The sequence below is a fragment of the Pterocles gutturalis genome, unplaced genomic scaffold (assembly GCF_000699245.1).
Source record: "Pterocles gutturalis isolate BGI_N339 unplaced genomic scaffold, ASM69924v1 scaffold1690, whole genome shotgun sequence".
NCBI classification, from domain to species: domain Eukaryota; kingdom Metazoa; phylum Chordata; class Aves; order Pterocliformes; family Pteroclidae; genus Pterocles; species Pterocles gutturalis.
The window spans coordinates 21844-40035 of NW_010143042.1; the positions used below are offsets into that span (position 1 = coordinate 21844).

General features: G+C 42.4%; 1 protein-coding gene across 1 annotated transcript in view; it reads left to right on the forward strand.

Moving 5' to 3' along the window:
• ANTXR2 (anthrax toxin receptor 2) overlaps positions 1–18192 on the forward strand; it is a 51449-nt gene that overhangs the window by 19064 nt on the left and 14193 nt on the right. The window contains exons 6-8 of the mRNA XM_010084559.1: positions 7705–7765; positions 8897–8992; positions 13201–13270. Coding sequence (XP_010082861.1) covers positions 7705–7765; positions 8897–8992; positions 13201–13270 — 227 coding nt within the window. The remainder of the gene's footprint in view (positions 1–7704; positions 7766–8896; positions 8993–13200; positions 13271–18192) is intronic.

Genomic DNA, 18192 nt, shown 5'->3' on the forward strand with positions numbered 1-18192 from the left:
TGATCATAGCTTCTCCAGTTTTAATCATGTCTGTAGTTCGCCGTGGTTCCTAGATCTGCTTTCCTCACGGCTGGCTGCATTTTGCCCACTAGGTGTTTTGTTTATAGGTGCGGCTCTTCCTGGTGCAGGTTTTGTGGTTAACTGAGAGGCGCTTGACACAGTCCTTGAGAAGGAGCACATCCTGTCTGCATGTCGAACTATGATCATAGCTTCTCCAGTTTTAATCATGTCTGTAGTTCGCCGTGGTTCCTAGATCTGCTTTCCTCACGGCTGGCTGCATTTTGCCCACTAGGTGTTTTGTTTATAGCATCCCTAGAGAAAACGGTAAACCCACTCTTGGGAGGGAGAGATGAAAGAAAAGGGAGTGGAAGTCTCCACAGAAAAACCACTGCTAGGCTAGCATTTCAGGCTGTTTTTCGTGCTGTTTTGCCGTGTTTCTGAATTGTGGAGCACACATCTTGCAGTGAGCGTACGCATGGCTGGCTGGCAGGGTATCAACAGGCAGCGCTCCAGGCGCAAGCTCAGAGTGCAACGGGCAGGAGCTAATACCGCTGTAAATATACTTTTGCACACAGGCTGTGAAGCGATTATATGCACTGTCATTGTATTTTTCACATGTCTTGCCATACATGAGTATAGCAAATAAGATATTTTTTAAAGGTGAACATTTTTTTCCTCTTTGAAACTTGGTTCTGGAAATAGCAAGTTAGATGCATTTGTTTTATTACAGCACATGCAGTTGTGTTTACAGAACCATACTGCCTTCCCCTGTAAAGAGTCAAGCCAGCCTGGTTAGGGATTAGCTTACGATGAGCAATGATGTAAACAAAGAGGTGCATGTTTGAAATGGAACTGTATGGGGTAAAGGCCACCAATGACTCTGGAAATTCTTAGTTGTTCAAAATTATTAGTGTGCCAAGTCTGATCAAAATGTGTCAAAGAGCTCTCTTTGTCCAGCAGTTCATGGTTATACTCATCTGTTTACCAGAAAGCAAACACCTTACACATACCTATATAATTTTCTAGTTTCAGAACAGTAGACTTAAAAATTGTTACGGTGGTTCAATAAAGAATCCAGCTGCACTGGTGACCTGCCCCAAACCCTGAACTCGACGTACAGTTCTGGGGAGGAACAGATGCCATGGGAGTTATGATTTATGGTGCTGTCTGCTGCCAAAAACTTTTGAACTGCATGCTGCGGCTAAGCAAAATCGAATGGTGCTGTGAAATAAACTGACACTTAGCGTGTTTTGTTAATTGTTGATGTACAGTTGGGTTGCTCGTGGCTCGTTACTAGTGCATTGTTCTCACAATGTCTTGGAACATGAAATTCATTAAAGTGCTGGAAGGGAACGTTGTTGTTTTAGCCTGCATGTAACACTGTACCGCATGGTTCAGCTCTGCTCCACAGTATGTTCTGAGTCTATGGTAGTCAAAATACTTAAAAAGCTGCAGGAGCCGTACTGCTTTACTGTTTAAATTCCGAGAAGGGTGAAAAGGGAGTCAAAGCCGAGCTGGGCCCAGTCTGTGACACGTTAAAGAGGTACTGGAAGATGCAGAAGGCACTTTTTCTATGGGAAGAAATATTTGCGTAAAGTAGGGGCGAGATCTATGACAAGGCAGAATTTATAAACAGAGGTGGAGTTTTCAAAGACTGTAAGCACTAGTGAGGCTTATGGCATCTTGTTATTTGGCTGCCTTTTTGCAATTTATTGCAGGGACATCTGCCTTTTCTATGCTAATGGAATTATTTGTGTAGCTGTATTGTTTCTGCAGCTTAAATCTAACAAAACAAGATTCTGTTTTTCAATTCAGACACCTACAGGTCAGAAACTGACAACATTTATGTAAAACGCCTCTAATTGACTTAAATGCTTTATTAATGACAAAAACGCTAACCCACTTACTGAGGAAGTGGGCTGTGAAGATTATGCAAGCCTTCGGGAACCTTCTAGGGGGAAGCATGTAGAAATCCATGCCACTGATAAGGACTGGTGCAGATTTTAAGTACTGATTACAATCAGGTTGCTCAGAGAGAAGTTTGTTAGGTGGAAAGCGGTCCCAAACTGAAAGGCTGATGAAGTGGATGGACTTGATACAATGGTTTTAAGAAGAATCTACGTGTGTTCTTGTTTATGTCTGAGGAAGATTAAACTTCTTTTGAACACAAACTGTGGCTCGTAAGCCTCTGAAATTGCTTGAGAGATGGAGATACATGACAATAGGACAGCATAGGGCTTAAAGAAAATACTGGCATGCTAGTCAGCTTTTCTGGTTCCGATTGCTGTCCACTTTGCTTCTCTTAGTAAGCTGGTAGAAAGCGTTTGACAGTAACAGCTGAGTGCATAGAGTCTTCTAAAGGACAGAGACTCTGAGAGCTGCGCGCATGTCAGATTCTACAGGACTGTTGTGGAAGAAAGTGGAGTCTGATTTTCTGCATGGGACATCAAAGCCCTGACCCAGCAAGGGACATCTTTACCTGTAAGCCAGGATCTCACCCCTTTGTATTGAACAGGATACTCATATGCTTAAAGTTACATGTGCAGTTAAAGAACAGGCTAACTGGCTCAGACAGAATTGGGCAGTCCAGCAGCTGGTTTGTGAGGGATCCTTTTCTAGCAAAGAAAAGCTTGTTTGGCCAAAGAGAATCCCAATGTATGTCATTGAGTTTACATCAAGGATGAATTTGTGTTTGAGTGCCCACGGGATATCTCAGATGCCTTTAGTCTGATAACTCTGCTCTCAGAAGTATTCTGAAATGATTAACTCACATCACTGAGAATGCTGTGAAGACCGTACAGCATCCATTCACTTAATAGCAGTAAGATGTGATTTCACTAAAAGCCTCAGAGGCTCTTCTGCCTTCAGCTAACCCTCAGAAGCTGTTCTGGGTGATGTGTCCCTGCCCATGGCAGGGGGTTGGGAACTCCATGATCTTGAAGGTCCTTCCCAACCCAAACCATTCTATGGTTCTGTGTTCTCAGCACTGAGCATAAGCTGCATTCATGCTGCTTGTTATTGATGCACCTTTTGTAAAAACTGTTCATAGAAAACAAATTTTTTAAATCTTGGATGGTCAGCTGCTGCAACATGCCAGCGATGTATGTGTACAACAAATCCTGTATACGGAGGAGCTACGGAATAGGGTTTCCTTAGCAGCCTGTTGATGAACAAGAGGATGTTTGGGGCCTGAATTTCAAGTCTCATCTTCTTTAAGTACAAGAGACTGACTACCTCAAGGAGCAGCACTATTGCCTTTTCTTTTTCCAGCAGCCGCACTTGCTTCCTAACAAGGGTTAAAATGACAAGCTCACAGGTGTGACTTTGGTGTGACCCTCTCCCCTTTGATTAGCCTGTGTGTTTCCAGCTGTAATCAATTCTGCACTGCACAGCTGTGTCTCAGAACCCCTCGGTTCTCCATTTCTGAAGCTGTAAGAAGACGGGACACAGGCTAACAGGTTTCTGCTCTGTTTTGTATTTCAGTTTGTGGGGAAATGTTTCTTTCTGGGACAGCTAACGTTGAGGGAGGAGGGTAGAAGGAAAGCCTTTGCAAGGCTGGTAGAACAGAGCCCTATATTTGGTGTGGAGCTCTGGAAATGGATAACATCAACTCTCTGAATCTCTCCCTGCATGCTGTTAAACTAAGTGAATTTATAGTCTTATCTGAATTTATTTTATGTCAGCAGAGTGCTTAACTATCCTATCCAGGGATGGCCTTATATAGTGATTTTTTTTTTTAAACTTTTCTTGTGGGCAGTAAGTTTCTAAATAAAGAATTTGCAATGCTAGATCATTCTCTTTGATTGTCCTGAACTGGGAAAGTGGGAGCATAGTACAGATTTTTGTAGAGTTTGTTATGATCTTGCTGACTTTACAGGCCAGGTTTCCCCAGCAAGATAGTTTAATGTTAGTTTTAATTTTTTAAAGGGGAGGGAAGAAGGCAGATGAAATTATATGTGTGCTTTGTTTGGTATGTTGCTATTGTTCAAATGTGTTTCGGTAACACACAACTGCAAAAGCTCCACTAAAAGCTGTAACTGTTGAGACTGGTCAGATCCCTCCCCGGGGCTGCAAACGTGGCAGGGATACTGGGTTTCAACTCTGCGTGAGAACTCCCAGGCGCTGTGCACGAGTCCACTGCCTACCCCTTTCCAACTGCCTGGTAAAGCACCCCCCTCTTGAAAAGGGGAACTCCGACTGTTCATACGAACCTTGGAAAATCCCTCATCAGCTACTGCTGAAAGATCCTTCCACCTCTAGAAAGGGTGAAACAGGAACAGCTCTGATCTAGGGATACGACAGCATATTACATAATGAACGTGCATCATAAGGCAAAGTGGGTAAGATGCCTTTCCATCATTCCTCCTAAGGAAGAGACATGAGCTTTTTATTGGAGTGCACTGTGCTAGCTTGGAAAGAACAGCTTGCATGGAAAAGATTAAAACAGATAGAAAAGAATGTGAGCCAGAGAAAAAAGGAGAGTAAAGAAAGGCTGCAAGTTTCTATACATCCTTTTGAGATGTGAAAATACATTTTCCTCTCCCACATGTGAAAGAGCAAGGCTGTCTTGGAAAATATTTTCAGGTTTTCCATTGTGTCAGCTAAATGCCAGTTACCATATCCTTATGGCCTAAACTGTTCAAACTGATCGTGCTTGGTACAGTTAATAGGATTTGATCCCTGGCAAGAATGCTGTATCTGATTTTTACTTTAATGATGGAAAATTCAGTTCTGCATATTGTTTCGGTGTTGCTTAGAGGGAGTGGTGAGAAGAACCCGGAAAGTAAAGGTTGAGGAAAGAGCTACCTATATGCTGTTAGGTTGAGTCCACCTGATTCCAGTTGGGTCTTTAAAAGGCTGCTTCTATTTCTGCTTCTTAAGGTTCCTTGATGATTGTTACTGAAGGGAAGGATTTTAAAGGACAAGGCAGATTTCTATAGCAGTACCCTTTTTTTAAGAGCATGGTCTATTGAGAAGCTTTTGAAGGATGGAAAAGAACTAATTTGAGTAACTCAGAAAAATGAATTTTGGTATCTTCACACAGTTTTTTTGTTTTCCTAATTAAGCTTTGTTTGAGTGAAAATGACAGACTTAGGTCACTACACTTGCAAAGAGACTGAGGATCTCTGACCAGTACAGCTTTCTCAAGCCAAGTGGGGAACAGCAATTGTCTATTATTTATCTACGATCAAAAATTATCAAACCAATTGTTTATTTCTAGGAACAGTATTAAACCCCAGTATTTTCCTGCTTTATGTCAAGAGCAACACATCTACATGTATAAATATGAATTCCATGCTGCTGTGGGGGAAATCAGTGTATCCTGGACACTATATAAAATTCACTTTTGTTCGTTAATTTTATCTCAGCTGTATTTTATCTCTGTTGGGGTTGGTTCCCCACCCCCCAGTTTGTTCTTAAATCCGAAGGGAGTTAAGCATATCCAGATAGGTTATTTTCTTGTTTTATATTGCAGTTGGAAATACAGTGTTAGAAATTCACTATCAAATACGGTGCAACTACAGAAATACTACTTTCCAAGGAAAGGTAGATTAATTATGTTTGCCACTGTCTTCCTTCCCCTGCCCCATTCATAACGTGGCCCTGCTTCATCAGGCAGTGGGCAAATGGGGATGGGATAGGAGTTGGAAAGATTTTTCCCTACCTAGTGCTGCTCTAAAAAAAATGTAATGAATTCAGTGAGCCTTGATACTGGCACCTGCTAGCTCTGTACTTCATATTAAAGCACGTCTGTAGTCTCATTGGCTCTCATGGGACTATTCACGCGACTCAGTCTCATCAGAAGGAAAAAACAGAATGTGTTTTTACAGGAGAAGAATAAAATGCTTTATTCCTTCTGTATTTTATTTTGCATAAAAAATTTTCTCCCACCCTCCAAAAATAAACTAAGTAACACTTCATCTCTCTGCACTGAAACAGGAATCAAAAGCTCAGTCCTTTTTTGGAAACGAGATCCTCAGCTAATATAAACTGGTCTACTTGCACTGAACTCCCAGCTACATTCTTTCCAAAGATCCCTATTGCTGTGTCTCATCCAAACGTATGCGCCTGCAAAGTCTTTTTTTTTTTTTTTTTTTTAGATACTACTTAAAGTTTATGAATCAGTTTTGAAGGCAGTACAAAGCTCATGTGCGCACAGCAGTTTGTGGGAAGATGGGAAGACAGGTGATACGGAAGGTGTTAGATGAGGCAGGTTATTCTCTGTCCTGGAAGCTGGTGTGCTTTTTGAGTGTGTGCACTGACAAATGCGTTATTGCTTCTGTACCAACAGAAATCACTAGCAAATAGAGTAGACAGAGTAAAAAAAGATGCATTTAAAGGAAGGAAAAAGGAGCTAAGAGTAGGACAGAGTTACATTTACTGACAGGCCAGCTCAGAAGCAGCAGAGTTTCAGCAAATGGAGGTAGAGAAGTAGACTTTCTACTGTGCACGTGATTACAGGAACCCGAGGTGATTCCATGCAGTATTATATATGAATGACTGCTAAAAAATATACCACCTCTCACAGGGAAAGCTATATAAATCCATAATGAAAGTTCTCTGAGTGAGAGGAAGATTAAAAGCCATGGGGAAAAATGGCACATTGTCATGTGAAGGTAGAAGGAAGTGGAATTGTGGATTGTTTGTGTGTGTTTACCCTGCAAGCTTCAAGAGAATGATTCCCCCTGAGTTATCAGAAATCCTGTTACCTGCTTGCAGAAAAGAGGGTTAACATTTCAGTAAGAGAGATCACAGCTCCTTCCTGGAGTAAGAGGGAAGACATGGGGCCCTGCTGTGGGATTGAGATCCTGGCAGTGGGAGGAGAGTACAGTCTCACGATTAGCTTCCAGCAACAGCTGTAGTCAGATAAGCTTGACCCATGGCTCCTCAGACGCACCATTTTTGAATGGAGAGTGAGGTGGTCCTCAGTATCAGTACCTGGGTGCTGTTTATGGTTCTGCTTTAGTGACCATGGATAACCTGATCACTTGATGCATCTGAAAATGCTAAAATGTGACTTGTCTGTAACTAAGGCTGGTGTCTGGCACCTTACAAGTACAAATTGTTCAAGGGTGCGTAGCTCCTCCTTTCTCTTGCCTTCCATCTCTTGTATTTCTACGTCACCTGTAGGAGTATTGTTTTGTTCCAGCCTTCTGGAAGCATATTGCCTGAATGGTTGGAGAATCAAAGCAGGCTGCCTGGTACGGCAGTGAAAAAAACCAATCCAACAGAACGCAACGCAGTCAAGAACACCGTGTGTTCCTGCTCTGCTTTACACAGGGCAGGGTGCCAGCACTTGGAATAACTTGCACTTGGCTTGACCTACCGATTGTTGGAAGACTGCTTTTGACTGGATTAGATTTTGGATCAGGCTTCTTGTGACTAATTTTTGGCTTAAATTTTAGGATGGGGTTCTTGGAAAATTAGGTTAAGGATCTGGACAGAAATTTAAAGGCCAAAATCAGACATCAGTGTGTTTTGAAGACTGTCCCAGATTTAACAAACTAATCCCAGTCTTATGCCTTCTTAGGAGACATGGCTGTGCAGGCATGTAGAAGTTTTACATGGTCGAGGCAATGTCCTACAAAGTCAGACTTGGGCCAGTCAAACCTGCAGCTGTGCATGTGCATCTTCTAGGGACAAGGTCCTCACTGAAAGAGCACTCTGAAGCCTATTTATGACGAGTTTTCTCCTTTGCAATAGGTTTTGAAGCAATCATGCACTGAGATTTTATATTTGGAGCCATCCAGTGTCTGTGTGGGAGGTAAGTTTTTATAATTTAAAAATAATATTCAATTATTATAGGACTATGAGATTTCCATATTACACCCAAAGGAAAACCCCACAGGTCTCTAGAATAAGCCACCTCTATCTAAAAAAATCCTCTAGAAGTTTAAGAAAGGTCAGGTCCTTCTCTGTTGACTTATTTTTCTCCTCAAAAGAGCTATCTTCCAGGGCCTACTTTCATCATTTAGGTAATGCATGGAAAAGTTTGAGAGGCATTTGTCTGCCGCTCTCCCATTAGTCACGCTCTGCACTTGCCCTTGTATTCAAAGCAATGATGTTTCTTCTGTGACACTCGTATACTGATCCCTGTGGTCACTGAGGTAAGTTCTGGGAATCCTGGTGACATATGTTCATATAAATTCGTGAGAATATTTGTAGTGCCCTGCCCTGAATCCCTGGAGTGTTAGCAGAGCATTTGACTGCATTTTTGAGCAGCAAGTGGTAATACATTTAAGTAGAAGAGTTGCACAAAATTTTAAGGGCTTGTCTTCTTCCTGGGTTTCACAACCCACACATACTTTGAGACCAATCAACATAAGGTAGTTGCAAAATCTCCTTATTTTGATGTTTCTGTAAAAACATGGATCACCTCAGTGAAGTCAGGGGCCTTGGTAAACAAACCGTTTTCCCTCCTCCTCTCCACAGTTTACAAATAGTGTGGTCCTTGTGCAACTTCCAGAGAAATAGTACTGAGGAGGAATGTTTTCTTCATCTGGCACTTTAAGTGGACCTGCTCCAAGCTTGGGGAGTTGTCTTGTTATGAGACCCAGATTTCTCAGTTATCACAATAGTCACTGAGAAACTGTTTCTTACTGTGCAGCTGAGACCCAAGGAATTCACTTGCCCAGATCCTGTTGATAGTCAGAATCAACTTACATTTAATAGTGCTGCCTCAGTGATAAGAATTTGGGGACAAATCTTTATTTTCCCTATAGTGACCTAACTGCAGGTTGCAGTACCAGGGGTCAATTAAAAAGGTGACCTGAGTAGCTGTGAAGCATTATGATGTTGTGCTCCATTTACTGGAGGCTATATAGAAATTATCCTTGTCTCACTTACTGCAGTGCACTAAAGATCAGTGATTTTGGTTTTTTGGTTTGCTCTCCAGAGGAGTTTCAAGTTGTTCTTAGAGGAAGCGGCTTAACTCTTGGTGGGAAAACTGATGGCGTAACTTGTACCTATCAAGTGAATGGAACTACAATTCGTAAGTACTGAAGTTTGAGATGATCTGCCTTTATATTTCCTAATAAGTGATTTTACTTCTCGTTACCTCAATTAAAATCCAAAGAGGAGAATATGGAAGAGGAGGAAAATGGGAAAAGTCTGAGGATTAGTAAGACCATAGCAGTTATTTCACATCTTGCTCAGTGGTTTGAATTTGCTACCAGTTGCCGTTAGCTCTCAGCTGTGACTGGTGTGTGGCAGCCCAGCTGGCTGTGTGAATCAACACGATAACTGTTAAAGTCAGCAGATGCTTGCTGATGAACAAAACATGACCACACAGTGTACTGACCAAGCGCCCCTTGTAAGAAGACCCAGGCCAAGACACAAGCCCTCCTCGTGGTTCCAAAAGGCACTATTTTCCAGTGTGCACTGACCTTGTTACCTTGGAGCATCCATGCCCGTTCTGTCTGATGTACCAGATGCATCGCCATTGTGCTGTTCAGTTCAGGGGCTTGGCAGGGCGTGGGTGCCCCTCCATGGTGTGGAGTCCTCTTCCTGGAGCTCCTGATCCAGCACAGACAGAATAAGGCCAAGTTAGAACAGTCTGTGCTGTTTTCTCTCTGTATTTTGACATGGTTTATCAGCAAAATGTCCCAAGCAGCACTTTCCTCCAGGAGTGAGTCCCACTGTAACTAGATCCCTAGCTGGACTCTAGTTTCCTGACCTTTGGAAAGGAATTCTCCTTCCAAGGGACCATGGCATCTTTTACAGGCATTTTCCCTGTAGCTTTGTCTGGGGCTTTTTTTGGGGGGTGCGGCTGGATGGTTTTGATTTTTTATTATGAGTACACACCATTGGCTAGATGTTACAATCCTTAGTTCTTCCTTTGTCAAACTGTAAGTGTCACTGAGGAAATTCATCTGAGTGGCAGGCTGCAGAAGTTATAAAAGCTCTGAGAGGTAGTGCAGACTATTTTTTTCTTGCTATCTGATTAAGTATGCTCATGGAGAATTTAACTTTCAGCACATATTCAGGATTTGGTCTTCTCTTGCTCAGTGCATTAACTCAGAGCAGGGCAGATGAAACATTAAGACAGAATTTGGATTAGTCTCCTTTTGCTCCTCTGTTCCCTCAACTGGCACAAGATAGATAATGGTGGAAAAAATGCCATTAATGGAAACCTCCGCCATTTTTTATATCCAGAAACTAAACCAGACGTCTTGTATAAGTACATCCAATTTCTTGCTCTAAGCAGTATCCCTTCGAAGCAAGCCAGACTGGAAAATGAACAAAAATGGACCTTCAGAATAAAACCTCATTTTTTTCCTACCTAATGCCTGATTTTTATATTAGCTTGCCTTAAATTCCTACCCAATTGAGCATGTGTTTCCAGTTTCTTCCTTGCTCTGGATATCATACACACTTGAGTGGGCTGCCAATCTCTCCTGCCTGTTAAAATATCTAAAATAATTTGAAAGAATAACAGAATAGCACAGTAGTTCTGGATAAAGGCAACCAATGTAAAGAAATTCTGCTTGTGTAAGTTTCCCTTCAGTTTCAATTAAAATTGTCACCTTTGTCTCCTACCTTAGACTACAGCTTGCTTATTTACCCTTGTTGCATAAATGAGCTTTATAGAGCTGGAATGTGGTAGAACTACTGCTACAGTTGTGTATTTATTTTCATTTCTTACTTGGAGAAGTGGGGAAACGGACTAAATAAAATTAATTTCACACTCTCCAGAGTAAATAGTAGAGACATCAGTTACATGACCTGAAGATAATCAGAACTTAACTTTCAGTTTAAGTGGCTGGCTTGCAAGTCATCAGGACTCCTCCGTTCTATTCCTGCTTTGTTCCTGACCTGTTGCTTTCCATGAGCAGTCACTTCTCTACACCCCGGCCTGGCCCTTTGGGAAATAAACACAGTAGCACGTACCTTCTTCACGCGAGTGTTTTGAGCCTTGCATCAATATGGTTATGGTGTTCGTAGCATTCATCTCCTGATGGAGTCCATTCAGGTACTGGTGGAGGCAGGGACCTACAGAATGTGAGGGGTAAGGAAGGATTTAGCCATTTTCCCCAAGCTTAGCAATGCCCCTCCCACGCTCCCTTAAATCCGTTACCCCAGAAGCACTACCACGGTTGCCGGTTGGCTCGGCCATGGCTAGCAGCAGGTCTGTTGTGGAGCTGGCCATCACTGGCTCTGTTGGACATGGGAGAAGCTTCTGACATCTCACAGCAGCCACCCCCGCAGCCCCCTCCGCTACCAAAACCTTGCCACGCAAACCCAGTACAGGTGGGCTGTCCAGTTCCACTGAGAACAAGATCAGGTGAGGCATCAGGAGAACAGTTCTCACTGTAAACACGCCTCAGGCCTGGAATAGGTTACCTAGAAAGCCTTTTAACAGCTTAGATGAGCGCCACTGAATAAGTTCTGAACCATGTTGCCTCCTTTCACTGACCTTGTGACATTTTCTGACTCTGGTTTCTCCGATTGTGCAGTCTTTCATAGCTGTAAAGCGTACGTACTTCTGCTTTGCCGTGGGAGAAATAACGAGACTTGGGCAGGATGAAGCCCCCAGATACTTGCTAGCATCTGATGTGAGAATTTCCAACTAGATCTCTGGGCTGCTTTGTTTTTCTTTCTTGGCTTCAGGAAGTGGCGTGCTAAAGCACACGAAGAGCAGGGAATGGCGTAGTGATGTATTTATTATATGGTGCAGTGTAAAAACACAATCTGCTGTATGGGGTCTTGCCAAAGGCCTGCGACAACCCACCCAGGTTCTCGTCTGCAGCAATGGATGACAGCAGACACGTAGGGAGTAGTATAAGAAGAAAACAGGGAAATTTAAAGTGATCTTTCCCCTGGTACACAAGCTCGTTCTCTGCAGCTCTGTGCTGGGCTCCAAGCACTTTGGTCTTGACAGAAATCTAAAACAGTGGAGCTGGGATGGACAAAAAGGCAGGAAGGGCTCTTGAAGCAGTAGCAGGAAGGAGGACATGGTCCCAACAAAATGAAAATTGTCCCCGTGTCATTGCATTCTCCTCTACGGAAAACTGGCGTGCTCCCAGCAGAACCCTCACCATTTGAGGGCAACACGGAGGGTACCTGCATGAGGATGTACTTCAGAGGTCCCCTTACTGATAGAATGGGCTCCCCTTTGGGACCAGCCTCAGAGCAAACCGTTATTTTGTCAGTTCTTCTGGTTTTAAAAGATGTATTTGGCACGTTTCTCTTTCTACATTTATAAAGAACCATTACCAAATGCTAGAAAGGAAACCTGCCAAATGTAGCTGTGGGATAGAAAAATAATCTATGAAACATACCATTAAGACAAAAACATATGGCAATGTGCTAATCCCTCTTCCCCACCTCACAACTAGCCCCAAATCTAGGCCAAGCAGTCAGTGCAGATTATAGCACATAAGAAAAGCTCATTTATGCTAACAGCTCTTCCTTCAGCCGCCCCTGAACTACTTGTATGTCTGCCTGTTCCCTAAATGCAGGACAGGTTTTTCCAGCAGATCATTTATCTGCTCTCTCCCCTAAATCCCCTGAATAGTCTATGCTTCTGCTCCAGGGCAGAATGAACAGTCCTACCATGGGGAAGTTTGGGAGGATGGTTCTGCCCACAGGAGCAGAATTTTTGCCAGCTTACCAAACACGTGAGGTAAAAGAGCCCCCTCCTCTCCTTTCCACAAGTGCAGAAAACAAGTGCTGTGGTGGACTCAGGGCTCTACAAGTGGATGCTTTATGAGTTGAAGAGATTTGCAAACAGCTAGAGACTCAAAAGCATGAGGAACACTGGAGCATGAGAACCAGTCACAACTGATAAACTAGTCCTTGAATACAATGCACAGGGTTGGAGCTAATTAGAAACACACTTCATCTTCCAAATATTAGTAAACGCCTAATCATGTTCTCACTCTTTGCAAAAAAGGTCTCGATTCTAAGAAATTACCTCTCTGGAAAAGCATGAGCTGACATGTGTAAAATGAAATAAGCAGTGTAATGTGGGCCCACATTCACATTTAAAGTCAACTATCAGTTTGTATGTCCAAGATGCAGCCTTAAAAAAAAAAAAACAAGCAGTTTTTTTCCCTAACTGGGGCCTGCCTTGCTTGCAATCACCAAAGCAGTGCCCAGCATGCTGCGATAAGGGAAGGGGCTCCATAGCATGTTCACGCCTCAGCTTCGCGTTAAGTGGCACAGTAGATTTAGCTCGTGATTTTTTTTTTTTTTCAGATGAAAAACCAAAAACAGTGGAATCTGAGTTTTTGCTCTGCCCTGCACCAATCCTATACAAAAGCGGCCAGTAAGTACTTGAAACAAATGTCGTCCCATGTTTTGCTAGAATTGAACCCATTATTGCTGATGTTAATCATGAGGGGTTTTGCCTAGAGGCAGTCTTTTGTTGTTTTTATGGAGGGTGGTCTGTTGTTGCTTTTTTTTTTGCCATTCTTGTGTTATTTCCCTGGTGTATTTGCCAGCTTTGGAATGGACTTTAAATAGTCATCTGTGACCAAACTAATTTGGACAGTGCCTTAAAAATGAATATTCAGACAGTTTATTAAACACTGAAAAGGTCTGGCTTGTCATAAGTTTTATGCAGATTGGCTGTTTTAACAGGGCATAATATGCTCTCTTCTGGATAATCTTTAGGCTCATTGTTAAATAGATTACATTATCACTGACACTTACAAGCTATTATTAAAATTACATGTCAAGATGTGTACCACTGCTCCACATGTAATGATAAAACGAGGCACTAATTTAACAGCAGCAGCAGTCTCCTAGCAGCACTGTGGCTGCACTGCAGTTCTAGCCTTATTCTGAGTGTCACCGGCCACGGCTGCACATGACTCCTGGCTCTCGGAGAGCTAATTCTTCCCTCCTCCTCTCAGATTCAGACATGCCCTAGGCTTTTAAATCACTTCAACTTCACAGTTCAGATTTATGAGTTAGTAGCGTGAAGTGGAAATTCTAAGCTCATCAGAAGTCAGAGTGCTGCATGTCAGGTACTGGTGCCGGGGGAGGAGCAGGCTTTCAGGCTGTTGACTTTCTCTGTGTTTTGCAAGTAGTTCTTTCAGAGAGTCACTTGGGATGAGGTTCATACTAGTCCAGTAGGAAGCACAGCAGTTTGTTACAGCTCTGAATTGTCATTTTTTAAAAGCAATTCTTAGCTGTTTAATAACTAAGCATACTGCATAGACGATTTTTTTTTTGAGTAGTTACTTTTCTGAGTTAGGCAAGAATCGCCAACCTCAGTTGCGCTTTAAGACTGATAACAAAACTTCCAATCCACATCTGTTTTGTGCATTAAATGGCAGTTGGGAGGAGAAAAGTTGGAAAGCAGTAGAAGAAAAAAAATGTAAGTGATTAACCCCAGGGGAAGCGAGTGGGGTGAATCATTGCAGAGGAGCTGCATCGCAGCCTCTGTGCAGCAGCCAAAGCTCCTCCCTGGGGAGCGAGCACTGAGTTATGGCAGTGCAGGAAGAACAAGCACAGAGGAGAGTTACATTCGAGAGCAGAGGAAGGGGATGAGTTTTAATTCTGTTTTGTTTTCCTGGTACTCCAGTTGCCTTTTACAAAGCCATGCAAAATGCTGATCACGTCCTGTGTGCCTTTACCTTAAACAGAGCAGTTGCCATCGCACTGTTCGGGTTGAGCTAGGCTGCGTGTGGTTGTGTGCCAATCGTACAACAAAACAGCTGGGACAAACTGCTGGCTTAGCTAAAACAAATCAGCACCATGTGCAGCTGCAAGAGAACTAATTTTATTGCCCAAAGATGGACATCAGTGAGGTTAAGAACCCCTCCTCTCCGTGCCAAGTATTTAAGTAGAGTTACCTTGCCACCGAACCACAACTGCAGCAGATAGAGCCCACGGCATTAAGCACCCCAAGACCTGAAGCTGTCAGTGCCTCTCCACATACTGTTAGTCTGACAGTATGTAAACAGCCTGTTCTGCCAAATCCATGTGAAATGCATGGAATATTTCTATAGATGAAAGCACAGTGGAAGTTATTTGAACATACTGCGTTTTTTATTCTTCTGTGACGAGCCTGTTTGGCCTATGGAGCGTTACTGAAATAGACAGCTCACCATATTGTAATTGCAGTGTACATCAAGCACCTCATTACGGCACGTTTCTTCTCAGCAGTGTTTGTACAAAGGGATGCATGAACAACACACAACTAAAGTTGTACAGGTTCACAGAAAAATGCATTTTTCAAAAGTTAGTATGCAAAACATACTTCCCAAACCCGATACTGAAGTAGTTACAGCCTTGGCCCAGAGATAAACAGTTTGCTCTGCAGAAGACTGACAGCTATGAAAGATCTGTACATACTTGAACTCTTGACTTTCCATTGGCACCACTCAGACTATTGCTGGATAACTCCCAGTAATTCCTGATGTAGTGGAGCTAATATTAGTCGCTAATGTAGCAACAACCAGTCTGCTCTTTTTCTAGTGCTCTTTTTAGTGGAATTAAGAGCAGCACAAGCCAAGTTAGCTTTGTGACTTGTAAACCTGCAGCTTTGTTTCTGGGTACACGGTAAAGACTCATGTAACAGGTTTCATGATATTTTTCTAATTCAAGACACTTCTGGTAGACTGATAAATTTACCGTTTTCACATGCGGAACAATAGATACGCATGTGGAACAGATAAGATGGCAAAGTTCCCAAGATGTTTAGTTGGTAAACCCTTGGTCACCTGGACTTACACCATTGTGTAATTCTACTTTGTTTCCAGCTGCAGTCTGCATTTAGTTAGGAGCCTCCAAAATGCCAGCTGTAGATTTAGCCAAGCATTCTCTTCAAAGCCTGTTTTTTTCATAGTACCATCTAGCAGATGGAGATGGTATCCTCAGCTTACGACACAACATGACTGTGCTGCTTGTTCCGTTTAAAATACCTTCTTGTCAGGCCACTTCCACAGTGCAAAATTACAGTCTGCTTACAAAACCAGCTCTTCTAAAAGACCCCTGATTAGCTAACAGATGAGAATTACTTGGGATTTCAACATGAGCAAGCTATGCATTATAAAAAATGTTAGAAAGTACTAAAATAATCCAGAAAGGAAAAGTATTATGTACAGTCTGCAGGAGGAAGATGAGACAACCCAAGAAAGTTGAATTGCTTTGTTTCATGTACTTTGGGAGATCCCTTTATACAGGGTGACAGCACGTGTAGCATTACAGATCAAGTGGTTTACTAAACAGGACTCAGATTCTACTGCATTGACCATGTAAGCGCCATGTACTTTTAGGGTCTTGCAGAATATTTGAGAAAGTCAGTTCCCCTTTTTAGCTTAGGCTTGAATTTGCTGTCCTGCCACAGCTCAAGGGAATCAAACTGAATTGGAGATTTCTTGACCCCACCGTTATTTTGGATGTTTCTGTAGTCATTGCACTTTGGAAAGAAAGCAGAGCCCTTCTCTTTGTAAGGCCAGTACAGGAAAAACTGGTATGTGTCTACATTCACGCTCTACCTTTGCTTTTGCTCTCTTCATTTTACTCTAGTCCTTTGAGTACGCATTCTGAAAATGCATCTGTAGTCTTGACTTGACAAACAGATGGCTTCTGTTCCTCTCAGCCAGTGGTGAACTCCCTCTGCCTCCAGTGGAAAGACTATTAGGACAATATACATACTTGTCTTATCTCCTGAACGTTTACAAATTCTCTTTTATTTGATGAGTGGATGACAATTAAACTAGCAAAACAACAAAATTTTTTACAGAAATATTTGTACTAAATATGTACATGTCTACTACTTAACTACCTCCATTTGTTGTTTAAACTCTAGTTCCTCACTGGAGGATTACAGGAGGAGATTTTGGATTTACTGGCACCTACTGAAAAAATCCCGTTTGATTTTGTGCAGATACTCATCTAAGCAAAGCAAGAAAGGTTTGGTCCAGGCTAGGCAGTGAATTCTTCAAAATGAACCAAGAGGCTGAGAAATCATTGTTCTTAAAATAGTTCAGAGAACTACCAAAGTTGATTTTTTTTAATGCAGCTGCAGTGTTGCTGGCCAGCTTCCACTTTTGTGCATCCTGCACTTGAACTCACACAGTGTTCGCTCTAAGATTAGCTCATAAAATGAAGGGAAGATTTACCCCTCAGTCCAAGACATAGAAGCTTCTTGTAACTTGGAACACATTGACTAAGTCCATCTGAGCCCATATACAAAAAGTTGGCTGTGCTGCAAAACACCAACAAAAGGGTGAACACTGGGTTAAATGGGCTCCGTCCTTTCATTTAAGTGTCACACCAGTTCCATCTCTGCTGAGTGACATTTTGACACCCTTCTGGTGAAGGGCACTTGACTCTACCCATCTGAAGGGTGCCCTATGAGAGAAGTGGGCAGTGTCTTAGGCTTGTAAGCTTAAGGAATAACAAAGGCAAAACAGACAAATCCAAATACAAACCAGAGTGCAAGTGAAACCTCTCACAGTTACCTTGAGTTTACGATCACACCACATACAGAGACTGCAGTCTGCACTACTGTTTTTTAATGACCTCACTTGCCCTCTATTCAAATCCCGCTGGCTTCAGCTTGCATGTATCTCCTCCTACATCCTGTCCAGCATGAACAGCTGGTGGCACTTAAAGAGCAAAGATTAAATAGGAATTATTTTTTGTGTGGTAGGAAGGAAAATTACTACGCTTGTATTCCCAAATTCTTAGTCACCTCCAGTTTCAAAGTATCTAACTTTAGTCTCCAGTGTGCAGTTCACTTCAAACAAAGCATACAACAATGCACAAGATAATCTGTTAATGAACATCAGAGTTTTTTCATGTATTGCTAGTAGTAAGAGCTCTTGGCAAAAGCACAAGTTCAGTGCTAACTTTAAATGTACTTCCTACCCAGGCTTTACAATATGGAATTACTGAGGGGAAAATTAACCTTATTGACCAACTCTTGGGGGAGTCTGAATGTATTTGGAGAATTTCGAGCACAGCCTCTTACAACTGTAAGAAAAAGTAAGAACTTTTGTCCTAGAAGGAAAACATAGTGGGAAGTATCTCTGGGACTAAGCACATTGCTTAATGCTTCTGAGCTGCAAATGCTACCTTGAAACACGCTTTTATTTGGCTATTAACCAGACTGCTCACAGGAGAAGCCTATGTCATTCCAGTCTTTGTTCTTGCTGTTGACACCAGCTGCTTTGCTTGTTTTGCACTCATTTGTGAATGGGATGGCAGCTCAGAGGGGGGTCAGCAGCATTG